Consider the following 13944-nt stretch of genomic DNA (forward strand, 5'->3'; position numbering starts at 1 on the left):
TCTCTGCACCATGGAGCCCACAGGCTTCACACAGGTCCCTAGGGAGCGCTCTCGGACTCGGAGCCTGTGTGAGAGAGCCCACCGAGCACTCCGCATGCCAGCCGGGCAGTAGCGAGGGGCCCAGGAGCGATGCAGACACCCTGCTGAGCCCTGCAGCTTGGTTTGGCTTCACGTGATCCTCCCCACAGCCTCTGTCACCCCCATGTTAAGTCAACTGAGGCTGAGGAAGCCAGAGAGACTTCACTGGAGCCCACGCAGCGCTGGAAGTAGAAGATGGGGGACCAAGCCCAACTCTGGCTGAAGCCCGGCACGGCTCGTGACATGCCCTGTGCCTGCTGCGTGGCTGCCCTCTCTCAGACGCAGCAGGAAGGCTTATACTCCATTTTCCCAGCAAAAATGGTAGTCATAATTGTGTTGGCCCCTGTACAGTGTGGCAGGCACAGTTCTGAGTGTTCTATGCACAGACGGTCCTAGACAGGTGTCCCCATTTTACAAATCAAGAACCTAAGCCGCGGGGACCTTTAAATAATGCCCGAAGCCAAACAAGTCCCAGATGGTGAGGCCCAGGTTCAAGACCAGGCGGCCTGGCTCCAGGAGCACACTCTGCAGAAGCATGGATAAGTGCAGGCTCTGCTCCCCAGGGGAGGAATGTGAGGCCCTAGGTCAGTGCAGGCCAGGCCCGCGGGGCTCCGAGCCCGCTTGGCCTCCTTCCACCTTGCCGCCACTTCCAGTGGCCACAACTTGTGTGAAAGTTAGCTTTTTAAATCCCTCACAAGGAGGTGAAGGAGGGCACTCTCTTGTCCAGGTGGACTCTGGCAGGCGTCTGTGATTCCTCAGCCGAGCCAAGAAGCCATCCCTCTCCAGAATGTCCAAGCAGAACTAGGTGGCAGCCTACGGAGCCTTCATGTGTACCTGCCTGACTGTTCTCTGCTTTTCTCCCTCCTTCCCTGTCCTCTCTCGTCCCTTCTGTCCAGCAGGCCTCCTATGCTGCTGCTTCCTTCTCCTCTGTCTCCTACTGTGTCCAGCAAACTAAAGTGGCCTTCACCCCCGAGGACGGCAGTGCCACTCAGGGCATCAGTGTGTCCGTCTCTAACCCCTTTCTCAGCCGGCACGGCAACTTGCCAGTGCCCTCGGTGAGTCGCTGCCTGCTGCTCTTTGCTTGGAAACGTGAGTGCGAGCTTTCATTTGTCGCCTGTGCCTCCCGACCTGTGTGCTGCTGCCCAGCCCTGACTCTGTCCTCTTGTAGACCCTGCCCTAGACGGGAAGGGGCATGCATGGTTGGTTCTCCATGGCCCGAGGACTACGTGAAGGGGCGGGGTGGGTGGGGTGGCGGTGGGCACCGGGAAATGTTAGTGGCCACGCTCTCGGCATCACCACTCAGGAGTAAACTGGCAGAAGTGTTTTGACCTTTTTATTCTGGTCTCCCATTTGGCCGTGGGTCAGCCCTGTAAGTGTTCTGTATTTAAAAAGAAGTCTTCCTCCCATAGGAAGCAAGGCCAGGGAGAGCAGGCTTTACCAGGACATGACAGAGTCCAAGTCTGAGGGCCTTGTCGGCTAACTTCTGCTGTGTAGCAAACCACTCCAAAACTCAGTGCCTTAAAACAACAGTAACCCTTTGTCATTGCTTCGGACATGGGTTGGCAGGGTGACGGCCCATCTGATTGTGGCTGGCCTCACCAACATCTCTGGAACCTCGGCTGGGACAGCGGCCTGCTGTGGCAGTGCTATTGCTGACCCCCCCAGCCTCCGTGAGGCCAGCCCGGGCTTGCTCCCACGGCAGCCAGCGGGGTGCCTGGGGAACTGATGGGAGCAGGCAAGGTATCTTCAGGCCTAGGCTCAGAACCGGCTCACTGTCTGTCACTTCCTGGCATTCTCTCCGTCGAGCCACGAGGCCAGCCTGGGATTCCAGGAGGAGGGAGCTGGACTCCGCCCCTTGCGGGGGCTGCTGCCCGATCACCTTGCCGAGGGACGTGGCCGTGGGAAGGGAATGAGTGCAGCCAATTTTGTAAATAGTTTACTTCTGAAACTTGGGGGACACTGACACTTTGGGAGGCACAGTACTGGTCTGTTATCTTTTGCTGAAATCTGCATCTGCCCGGGAACCTAGAGGGCTACCGTTCTTCCTTTAATCTGTTAAGATGAGACTGAGCAGCAGGGGAAGAGCTTGGATGGGGCCATGTTTGGGTTCTGCTTAAAATCAGTTTTGCCTTTAGGGAGTTTATTTATCCCTCCTGGTCTCCTCTTCTTTCCTTCGAGATTACGCTTGCCTCTTATTTTGTGGTTGTGAGGATTAAGTAAAATCAGGTAGGGAAGTTGATTATTGCAGCTCTTGGTCTCAGAGTCCGCGGTTCTAGGCTCGGCTCCGTCCTCATTCTGCACGTGACAGCTTGGACAAATGGCTTCACCTACCTGGACTTCCTTTTCCCTCTATGACCTCGTGACTGGTTGACCAGGTGACTCGCAGAGACCTAGCCAAGCTCAGGCTCCCTGTGTGGTCTTGTCTGGTTTCTGTCTTTGAGAATCATCCGTCCGGGGCCCAGGTTGAGACGGTCCTGCCTGCTGTGAGGAATGCACTGTTCCTGTGGGTGCTAGGGCCGAACTTTTTAGAGCCCTCAGCAACCCTGTGCTTGCCGTAGAAAGGCTAAACACCCCTCCCTCCCCACTCCCGGCCCTGCCCTGGCACACAGACACCCTCTGTATCCTCAGCAGGCACTTCTGGCAAGCTCCTTTCACAAATCGTGCAAAACTTGGCCTTTACATAATCCAGCTCTTGACTGTTTTTTCTCCTCTATGAACAGAAAGTAAGTGTGAGTTATCCTAAGAAAGCATCTACAGTGTGCCTTTTGAACAGTTTGGGGTTAAAGGGCTTGTCAGTGAGCAGAACTGTTTGCTACAGAGTTGATGAAAGTTTGAGGGCATTTCAATGAAGTTTGGGCATGAGTGTGTCATGGTTTTTATCCCTTGGGACACAGGGGAGTCTCAGGGCACCTTGCATTGGAAAGACCACATTCTCTGTACCAACGCCAAGGTACAGAGTCCAAGGGAGTGAGCTACTAAAGGGGCTTTATTTCTTAAAAGGAAAGTCCCCCAGCCTCCAGAGATGTTAGTAATGGCCTGAATGTTTGGAACATTTGACATCTGATGTGCTGAAACCCCAGAGAAGTGGTTTAGTGCAATGCCAACATATTCTTCCTGTGTTCTCTGCTTGCATTCTGACATGAGCCCCAGATAAAGGGCTGTGGGTTGCTCTCAGAGCGGCCCTTTATTCCTGAATCTCATCATTCTGTCGTTCCTGGGCCTGTGTTATCCTTCCAACATGGAATTCTGAAGGGGTGCCCCTTAGGAATACAGCATTGGTCAAATGTGAAGACACCTCACCCTCTCAGCGACCTGTTACTTCTGACGGGGAAGAGTCTAACCGTTAAAAACCTCTTGGGGCATCTGGTGGCTCAGTCAGTTAAGTGTCCAACTCTTGATTTCAGCTTAGGTCATGATCTCAGGGTCGTGAGCTTAAGCCTCACATCGGGCTCTGTCCTGAGCGTGGGGCCTGCTTAAGAATCTCTCTCTACTCTGCCCCTCCCCCCACCCATGCACGCAGTCGCACACGTTCTCTTTCTAAAAAAGAAAACCTCTTGAGTTCGAGCAGGAAAGCTGCTTTGACCAAGCTTAATTGAAGTAGGGGCTGAAAAAGCATCTTGTTCAGTCTCCTCGGTGTTCCGGGTTGAGTATAATACAGCAAGCACAGGGAGTGTGCGGGTCACGCAGCAGGAGGCGTCCTGAGGCACGGTGTGAGTTAGGCCAGGGGAATCACAGGCCGTCAGCGGGAACCCCCTGGGCCGTGGAGCTGGGACAAGGTCAGGCAGAGCTCCATGGGGGGAGGTGGCATTTGAACTGTGGCCTGAAGAACAGTTAGGATTTCAGGGAGATCAGGAGTAAAGGTCAAGGAGAACGAGTCCAAGATGTTCCACACAAAAGGATCTACCTGGAGGATGGGGGCTAGAAAGCCTAGTGTGCATTCTGGAAGGTGGCCTCCAGTGTAAGTGCTCAGCGATCAAGGTTATGGGGGAGCCAGCTGAAGGGTGGTGCCCGTAGTCAGCCCTTCCGTGTGTCCTCAGGGTCAGCACACCTTAACTGAAACCGACTGCTTCCCCAGCTGCTCCCTCCTGAGCATGGCCCTTGGGGGTCAGGCCAGGGGGTGCCCCCCCGCACCCCCCTGCCCCCTCGGCATCTTCCACCGCATCTGCTCAGCTCTCTCATCCCACAGAAGTGTTTGCTTGCAGTCCACAGACTTGCTGTCCAGCCCAGCTCGTGCTGCATCCTAGGAAACTGGAGCATCTGTGCAGACAGGCATCCAGCCCTGATGTGTGGCCTCTGGGCCGTTATGCCGGGTTCAGTAGAGGAAGGTGTTTAGGGAAACTAGGACTGAGTGAGAGGCAGGAAAGATGTAGAGAGCCTTGGGCAGCCACTGCAAGGCCCAGGGAGGCTGGGCCCCTGTTCCTGGTCTGATCCCGCTGGGCCTTGGCAATCAATGTGCCTGCCCCATGGGGGCGCTGGGAGGTGTTTCAGTGATGTGCCTTCCTACAGATGGCTCTCTGACAGAACGCTGGGGTCCTGTCCCCAGACCGTCTCTTGGTTACTGGTAACCCTGGGGCTGCCTGCCATGTTCTCACTGCAGCCCCACCACGTTGGCTGCCTTCCGCCTCCACTCCAGCTCTGGTCGCTGCGGCATCAGCCCTTACCCTCCGCACTGAATTCCCATGTGCTGTCTCCTTTTCCTGGCCCTTCTCTGGTTTGCATTGGCTCTGGTTCTGAACCCTGGTCTTGTGAATCTAAAAAAGAATCTTAAAAGTTGGATGGGGTCTACGTTCACTTTACTCTTGACCAAGGAAGTGAAAACCTCTCATGGGGCGCCTGGCTGGCTCAGTCAGTGAAGCGTCTGCCTTCAGCTCAGGTCATGATCCCAGGGTCCTGGGATCGAGCCCCGCTTCGGGCTCCCTGCTCAGCAAGGAGTCTGTTTCTTCCTCTGCCGCTCTGCCCCTCCCCACCTCTCTCTCTCTCTCTCTCTCTCAAAAAAAAAAAATTTTTTTTTTTTAATTAAAAAAATCAGTAACCATTAGGGTTGCCAGTGCTCTTCAGGAATGGAAATGTTGATGTCGGAGAAGTCACCTTCCCGCACCCCCAAACTGTCTTCTGGTACATCCTTTCTTTGCTGACTGCAAGGTGCAGGTTTTTACTGTCACCAAGAGGTCTGTTCAGGTGCTGGGAATCTGTGGAAATACTTCTTTACCATTTTGGCTTCCAGAAGATTCTGAGTAAGTAAAACTGCCAGAAGACCCAGGTTTTGTGAAGAACTTGAGGAGTATCCATAGGAACTGTCATTTGTTTAAAAAAAAAAAAAAAAAAAAAAAACTCTTCGGAGTCAGGAAGTCAAGTCTGTATCATCTTGAGGACGTCAGTTACAAAGGGCAGGGCGAGGCTCCCTAGAGCCACCAGTGTCCCATTCTGGGCAGATGGTGATCGAGTGTGGAACTCGGGTCTTTGGACATCAGCACACATGCTCTCACTGGAGGGCCTGCCCTGTCTCTCCGCCGTGCCGTCCCCCAGCGGTGCAGCAGCGAGGGCCCACTCCCTGAGACACATGGCAGCTCCTGAAGGCCCACTGCCGCATCTGTCCCTCGCCTTTTCTGCCCTGAGCAGTACCCAGCAGCTGCCACGGAGACTGGGGGCTGAAAGACGGGTCTAACGGCCACACGGGAAGGGAAAGAGTAAAGGAGAGACGCTGGAGCGGGGCAAAGAGAAGAGAATCGCCCGGAGACAAGCAGAGTCCATGGGCTCGGCTTGCTTGGCACAACACACTGTGTGTCTTCTGCTGGAAAAAAATAAGCCCCTGCCTCCCTCGCCTCTGTCCCTTGCTTCTTCCTGAGGTCACCTTATCTTTATGGCTTCCTGCCCTGCTTAGAGCTCACTCACTCTGAGAGGTGAGAGCGGGGGAGTGTCCACGGACAGCACTTGCAGCCCAGGGAGGGGGAGTATTTCTCCAAGCTCCATCTCTCCTGGGGGTGCTTTGTTCTGCTGGCCTGCCAGACATGCCAGGGGTTTCCTTCGGAGTGGCCCGGCACTGTTGGCTCAGGGAGAGTGAGGGCTGTGCTGTATGCGAGGCTCGGGAGCTGGTGGGTGTTTCAGGTCCTGCAACTTGTAGACTCTCATACTCTACCCCATTCTTGGGGGGCCTTACCACAGAGTATAGTCTACAGCCACAAGTGCAGGCATCTCGCTAGACTCTGGACTTTCTGGGATAGGGAATTAGACCCCACACAACTAATGGATGACAGGAACAGCCAAACCCTTCTGCTCCCATCCTTGTTATTTCTTCTTTTTCTTTTCTTTTTTTAAGATTTTATTTATTTTTATTTGAAAGAGAGCGAAAGAGAGAAAGAGCATGAGAGGGCGGAGGGTCAGAGGGAGAAGCAGACTCCGCGCTGAGCAGGGAGCCCGATGCGGGACTCGATCCCGGGACTCCAGGATCATGACCTGAGCTGAAGGCAGTCGCTTAACCAATTGAGCCACCCAGGCGCCCCTTCTTTTTCTTCTTTCTTCTTCCTCCTTCTTTCTTCTTCGATTTATTTATTTATATAGAGAGCACACATGCAAGCAGCGGGGAGAGGGAGAGAGAGAATCTCAAGCAGACCCCCTCCCAGTGGAGAGCCCTATGTGGGGCCTGATCCCACAACCCTGAGATCACAACCTGAGCCCGCCAGGCGCCCTGCATCCTTGTTATTTCTGTGCATGTTTCCACTATCCGCTGAGTTGCCTGGGCAAGGAAATGAGGTACTGTCTCCCCCCACCTCCGCCACACACACACACACACACACACACACACACACACACACCACGTTTACATGTGACATACACGCCCACTCACCAAGCCCTGCTGCACTCCTAGCATACGCCCTGAGCTGGTCCTCTTCTCCAACCTTGTCATCACTCCCCTGCCCCAGTGCCGCCTCTGTGGCCTCCCTGCTGGCCTTCCTGCCACCACGTCCCCTTCTCAGCACTAGTCAGATTCCCGTGTCCCCTCAGCACTACGGAGCCTTCTGTGGCCTCACCAGCTACTTCTGCTCATCTGTCTCCATGCCGGGGCCCTCCGTACCCCCCACTTTCTCCTGGTAGCAACCCCTCAGCTCTCCCACACGTACTTCTTCTGTTTTCTGTTCCACCCTTCCTGATGTCTTCCATCCCCTTCCGCACCATGTTTTTCCTTAACTTGCTGTGTGGACCTGAGCATGCTGTCCCCAAATCAGTAGACCTCCATTTCCTGTCCAGTGATGAGAGCCTGGAATTGTCCTGACATAAAGCATATAGCATAGTGTAAGGCACACAACCGGTGTTTAATAAGAAGGGAGGCATTATAATATTTATTTCCACACTGAGAAAGTGTTTCTTTCTTTTGTAATGCTCAAGTTCTTTTTTCTCAAGGTCATAAATCCTCTTAAGGGTAAGGACGAGGCTTATGATGTGCTTGCGGCCTCAGTATGTAGGTCAGGGCCGAGCCAGCAAGTGGCAGGTGCTCTGATGCCGAACTGACTGGAAGGATCTTAACTCACCCAAAAGCAGTTAGCAGGGACCAAGGAGGCATCTAGCTCTCTTCCTCTACCCGTCACCACATCCATCTTTCCCTACTTCCCCACATTTCATTACAACAACATGATGCTGACTCATCCACTTCCTTGCATCAGACATACTGGTTCCAGACTGTGGCCAAAAACCCAATTTCTTTCTCATTTTCCTTCTCTGCTAACCCATACGGCCCTGGCTGCTGGCTGTCCCCAGAGCTTGGAGACCCTTGGCCTTGGACACTTGCCGAAGTAGCCACTGTGACTCAGCCATTTCTGCCCCTCATTTTGAAGACTTCTTGCTGCTTTTTGCTGGTGCTCATGGCATTTTGGATGGTCATTGCTCTTGGACCAACTTCAGACCCAGGAAATAGCTGTAGCCCCTTGGCAGACATGCTTCTGACTCCATCCGTGACAGTCCGGGTGGTCTGGCACCAAAAGGACCCCCTTGGTCCCTGTGAAGGTCCTGTGGTGACATGAACCCTAAGGGTGCCATCCACACACACAGACTCACCTGTACCTTCACATTTCAGGCTGCTTGTCACTGCTCTGTGATGGAGTGTTTACTCCACTCTAGAGATGGGGAAACCGGAATAGAGAAGCTGAAAGTTTCATTTATTCAGTCTTAGTTAGAGCTAAGGTTAAGAATCCAGATCTGCCCTGTGAAGAACAGTGTCCATTTGACATTTATGAACAGCATAACTGCCAGTAAATAATGGAGGCCTGGCAAAGCTACATAAAAAGAAAAGCCCACATGTAGGCTGGACATCCAGAAGAGGGTTTTTGTCCTTCATGTTCTGACACATTACAGAGTGTAGCCACAGCTCTAAATAGAGTTCTAAGAATAAGTATAAATTAGAGTCCCTGGCATGCTGTTTAAATCCAAACTGAGTAAAAATAGTTCAGTCAGATTTCTAGAACCGAATTCAAATCATTTTTTAATCTGTACTAGATCTTTCTATAAAGAGTCGCTGCTCTTAAGGTCGATATTTAGTGAATATACAGAGCATCCTAAAATGTGTTGGAGGTTTTTGCAAGAATATTATTGGCCATGAAACCATTAGCCCAGAATCTGTTGTTTTCAAGGAGGATCTTGTGATTCGGGTTGCAAAAATATGTTACACGAGAAGAAATGCAGTACATTTCCACTTTCACCCATCTTACTACCTAAAATTCTCCCCAGCAAAACATTTTTGGGTTTTTTGTTTGTTTTTTTTACATCCTTTGTTAATTAGAATGTTCAGATGTTTTTGTTTTTTAAGATTTTATTTATCTGACAGAGACAGCGAGAGAGGGAACACAAGCAGGGGGAGTGGGAGAGGGAGAAGCAGGCTTCCCGTGGAGCAGGGAGCCCGATGCGGGACTCGATCCCAGGACCCTGGGTTCATGACCTGAGCTGAAGGCAGACGCTTAACGACTGAGCCACCCAGGCGCCCCAGTTCAAATGGTTTTTAAAAATAGATTCCACTAAGAAGTTTATTCAAAAAGAGAGAAGGTACTTTTTGGATCCAGGGTGATGCTGATGTTGCCTTTCTTTGATGAGCACTGTCCCATCACTCCTACAACAGGGCCAACAAAAGTGGCTCTCCTTGCCAGGAGCAGAGAGAGGTCCCCGGGGCAGGTGCTGGTGGCTTGGGCCTCAGAAGCTGCTGCTTGGCTTTGGAAACTTACCCTTTGACGTTATGTAAAACATAGTTGTTATAAATCAACACAAAGGCATCAAAGAAGGAAGTTGCTTCTGGGCCTAAGGGGGCCCCCGGAAGGAAGGCTTTGGTAAAGAGTAGTTGACTGGGACCAGGAAGGAGAGAGGAGACACATCGAGCAGGCTTCCTCCCAGTGTGCCACACAGAGTGACGAGGAATGTTATCAAGGGTCCTTCCTGGTGACTTTCCTTCTCTTAAGAGCCAAACCAGGCCTGCTTCTCTCCAGGAGACCGATCCCCCGGAGATGGTGGAGGGTGTTGTGCAGTGGCTGAAAGCTTGACTTCCTTCCAAGAGAAAGCACTTAGCCCCGTGTTGTATTGACACTCGCGGTCTCTGGTTTAAGGGAAGTGTGGGCCCAGGACCAGTGCTGAGCTGTGGTTCCGAGTGCTTCTCCGTACGGGAAGGAAGCCCAAACCACACTAAAGCAGCAGTTGCCCTTGGGTGTGTTTTCTTCACAAATGATGGAGACGAATGTAAGCCTGAAAACTAGCCGTCCAATAGCTTCTCTGTGTTGGTAAGCAGCATCCAGAAACACTGAAGTCATAAGCCTTGCTTGAGCCAAGACTATGCAGTAATGACCAATCTCTGGCAACTTCTGTGCTTCCCAGACACTTTATGACAGTAAGTCCATTCACTCAAATGATGGCATCGCCCCGTAATTGGGAGGGTTGAAAGTTCCTCAAAGCTCGGAGCTCCAGTCACTGCGACTGCAGAGCCGGCAGGGTCACTGGCCTGTGGCTCTGGCCCACGGCTGCTGGCACTCTCTGCCCCCTCGGGCACCACCGTTCGTCCCGACAGTCACAGGAATTAAATGGAATGTCTGTTACAGTGAGGAATCAGAATTTTGCATTTAAAGATCTCTATTCCTGCTTTCTTGCCAGCACAGGGCTCATCCCTAGTCATCTTTCGTGCCAAGACTAGAGTGGAGACAACGTATCCTTGAAAACTGACGCCTGGCCAGCTTCGGGGGGCTTTGCTTTCTCTAGCGTGTGCACACATGGACATATTGGGTTATCAGCCATCATTTTTCCACCCAGAAGACTCAGCGGTTCGTTCACATGTCTGTTTTCAAAAGAGCAGATTGCCAGTTCCTGCATCTCTCGTGAGGGCAGATGTTGTCTCTGCATCCCCTGCTTGTGTGTCAAGCCTCAGCTCCCTGCCTGTTGCTTGCTGGTCATCACAAAACACCGAGCCAGGGAGCTCTCCTAGCCAGATAGTATGTGTATCCCACAGAGCTGTAGGATTATACGTTTGGGGCCTGTCACATGCCCAGAATGTTCGGTGAGCGGGGCATCCCCCGCACCTCTCTTAGGAGCCAAGCTGTGTGTTTTGAGGTGTGTGGCCTGCACTTTCAGCCTGCTTCTTCATCTTTGTGATAAGGATCATAACAGCCCTTTGTGTAGATGAAATGAGATGATCTGTGCAAACCCTTAGCATCTCATCTGACCAGCAGGCATCGTCCTTCCCAGATGGTCCTTGCTGGCACTTTGACTGATGGTGTGATCGAGGCTGACATTGGGGACCAGGCAGCCCCTCCTAACTGCTCTCTTTCCCAGGAACTTGCTCTGGCACTCCCAGATTTTCCGCAGAAATCTGCAGTCTCCAGCCAGGCAGCCCCCCTCGTGGTATAAAATCCTCAGCCCAAACAGGCTTACTCTGGCTATAAATAAAAATTCCTGCTACAGAGAGCACAACAGCTCTCTGTCAGAAGCACAGCCAGGCACCAGCCAGGTCCTAGAGTAAACTCCAGGCAGTGATGAAGTGGTGTTTCTCCTCGGCGGCCCGCCTGCCTTTCTCCCTGCCGCGATGAAGAATGTGGTCTTACAGGCTAGAAGTACTTCTGCAGAGACTGGCCTTGTGGACAGTGGTGTGATGATGAGCCCCAATGCGGCCCTCCCCTCCCGAGTTGCAGGAGGGGCACTGAGGGTGCTTTGTGTGCTTAGAGAGCCGTGCCTTGCATCTCCCCACCCCCTTGAAGGTATTTTTCAAGCTTGGCTTTTGTGCCAGCAGGACTGCATAGCTGGAATACCAGAGCTGCTCACAGGCTGGGGCTGCTGAGGGATGGCAGGCCGGCTGGGGAGGCTTTGTCCTGGAGATGGGGGCCGGCCGCCTTGCCTTCTCTTTGGTGGCTGCCTCTCCCCTGCAGCACACGTCCTTGGGGGCATCCAGAGCCTCTCCGCCCGTCCCCAGTCTCCCAGTGTGGCGGGGGAAGCTTGTCGGTTACCTTCCCCGCTCGGAGCCGAGACACTGCTGCGAGTCAGGCGGTATTCTGGGCGCTTCAGTTATAACATTAGAGTCAGTGCGTACGTAGTCCTTCATTGGGGAAATAGGTAGTAGACCCCGTGAAGCCCCTCAGCTCTGTGGTTTGCAGTGGCTCCCAGACTGGTACTTTGGCAGGTGAGGGAGGAGAGCTGAGAGTGTGCATCACGTGCCACCACCGTGCTCAGGACTGCAGGGCGCCAGCTCAGTAAATCCACACAGACCCTCCGAGAGGAGTGCTGGTGTTTTCATACCCGGTTCATTTATTTTTATTTGTTTTTTTATTCAAGTGTAATTAACATACATTATTACATGTTTCCATCCCCGTTTTAAAGATGAAGAAACCAGGGTGCCCGGCTGGCTCAGTTGGAGGAGCGTGCAGCTCTTGATCTCAGGGCCGTGAGTTCGAGGCCCACGTTGAGTGTAGAGGTGACTTAAATAAATAAAGAAAGAAACCGAGGCTCAGGAACTTCAGTTACTTACCCAAGGTCACACAGGTAGAAAGAGATGGCCCAGAGCCCAGTCTGTGTGACTTGAGATTGTGCCCTCAGTAGTCATCCTTGTACCATCTCCCAGAAGAGACACCCACGGTGTGTGTGGGTAGGCCACCCGACTCAGATCAGAGCTTGTTCAGAAGGCCCTATCAGACTTGACAACGTCATGTGATTGTGCAGAAACCGCGTACGTAGATACGTCAGGTGCTCAGTCACTGCAGGGCCTGCTCGAGTGCTGAGTAAGCTTACATTGGGTGGGGGCGGTCAGCGAGGGCAGTGTCAGGGCTCTTGAAAGAGCTGGCATATGCCTCAGTCTGTTCAGGCTGCTCGAACGCAGTTCCACAGACTGGGTGGTAATACACAGCACGGTTCTAGAGCGGGAGGTCCAAGGTCAGGCTGCCAACAGGGCTGGTGCCCCTTCTGGTCACAGACTTTTCATTGTATTCTCACGTGGTGGAAGGGCAAGGGATCTCTCTGGATCCTCTTTTATATGGCACTAATCACATTTATGAGAGGTCTTAAGAGCCTCCCAAACCTGATAACGTCCTGATACCACCATGTATGCAAGTTAGGATTTCAGCATATGAATTGAGAGATACAAACATTCAGCAACATTGATCTTAAACTAGTTGAATTCATGCGCAAGGGAAAGGCCTCTGTCAGATCTCAAGGCAGCACCTACCCTTGGAGATGCGCAGGCAAGAGATCTGAGAACCGGGCCCCTGCATGAGACCGAAGCCACTGCCTGAAGCGGCGGTGTGGGCTTCCCTCGGCGTGGCCTCCCAGGACCGGGCCCTGCCATCCCCTGGCCAGTGCGTTCCCCCACACTGTCTTCTCTGTGGCCTTTCCCAGCCAGTGAGAGCCTCACTATGAGGGGGAGAGTCCCAGAAGCCAAACACTTTACCCCACTGCCATCCCCAGCAAGGCCTAGGGTGAGTCCCGCAGGCCTGGGTGGTCGCTGGGAAAGGCTGGTGAAATGTGGCACCTGGCTGGTGAGGGCACTGTGGATACTCCGGTGCCTCAGCTCCCCGTATGAGAGCCTCGGGGCTGGGGATCCCCTCATGCAGCTCGTTCAGAAAGAAGGTTGGGCACGGAGCTTCTTACCAAGAAGCTAAACCTTCAGTGTCTGTCACTCAGAACATGGATGGCACTCCGCACCGACTCGTTTGGCCACATACAGGGTTGATCTTGATTTGGGGAGTTAGATGGAGAAATAGAATGTGTGAGAGGGAGTAGGCACCACGGGCAGGTGTCCTGAGTTTGATGTAAACCATCCAAGCCAAAGGAAGTTTTAATCAGCCCAGCCAGGAAGAAGCCAGGGCCAGGCCAGCAGCGGGTGGGACGGAGGGGGAGCGTGCCTGTCACTTGAGTTGTGGCCACTCTCAGTCCAGGGCAAAGTATAACTTTGTAAAAGCACTTAAGGATGTGAGTGGTTTTAACCTCCTGTTGGAAATTTTATTTCTTCTTCCCCCCTTTTCCTTGTCCTGGGTTCTGAAATCCAGTGGCAAAATGCAGAGAACGTTTGAGTGAGTGATGTGCACATTTGCGTTGAACTTGGCTCTTGTCAGATTCCGGCATCTATAGTGGGAAAGTGGGCCTGGCAAGGACTTTGGATACAGACCCTTCCACATGCCCCTCTCCCATTACCCTGAGACAGCATCAGGTTGTCAGGCCCTTTATGGGACATAGTGACATTGTCAGGTTCTGAGCCTGGTGGCCCCTGGTCCCAGAGCTCCTTTGTCCTTCCTCCTGCAGCAGAGCCCAGGCCCTGGACAGTGCTCGTTGACTAAGAAGCTGCGGGCATTCACTGTCACCCCTCAGCCTGGCTCCGGACCTCTCTCTCTCTTTTTTTTTTTTTTTTAAGATTTATTTATT

General features: G+C 52.8%; 1 protein-coding gene across 4 annotated transcripts in view; it reads left to right on the top strand.

Moving 5' to 3' along the window:
- Window positions 1-13944, top strand: part of RAPGEF1 (Rap guanine nucleotide exchange factor 1) — a 113064-nt gene that overhangs the window by 77623 nt on the left and 21497 nt on the right. Inside the window, exon 12 of one of the 4 annotated variants that reach the window (XM_073905584.1) lies at window positions 975-1133. The exons of the other annotated variants lie outside the window; for them this stretch is intronic. Within the exon in view, the coding sequence (XP_073761685.1) occupies window positions 975-1133 (159 nt within the window). The remainder of the gene's footprint in view (window positions 1-974; window positions 1134-13944) is intronic. 4 annotated transcript variants of the gene reach the window in all.

This window comes from Callorhinus ursinus, unplaced genomic scaffold (assembly GCF_003265705.2).
Source record: "Callorhinus ursinus isolate GAN/ISIS: 27379988/994484 unplaced genomic scaffold, GSC_fseal_2.0 scaffold24, whole genome shotgun sequence".
Lineage (NCBI taxonomy): Eukaryota > Metazoa > Chordata > Mammalia > Carnivora > Otariidae > Callorhinus > Callorhinus ursinus.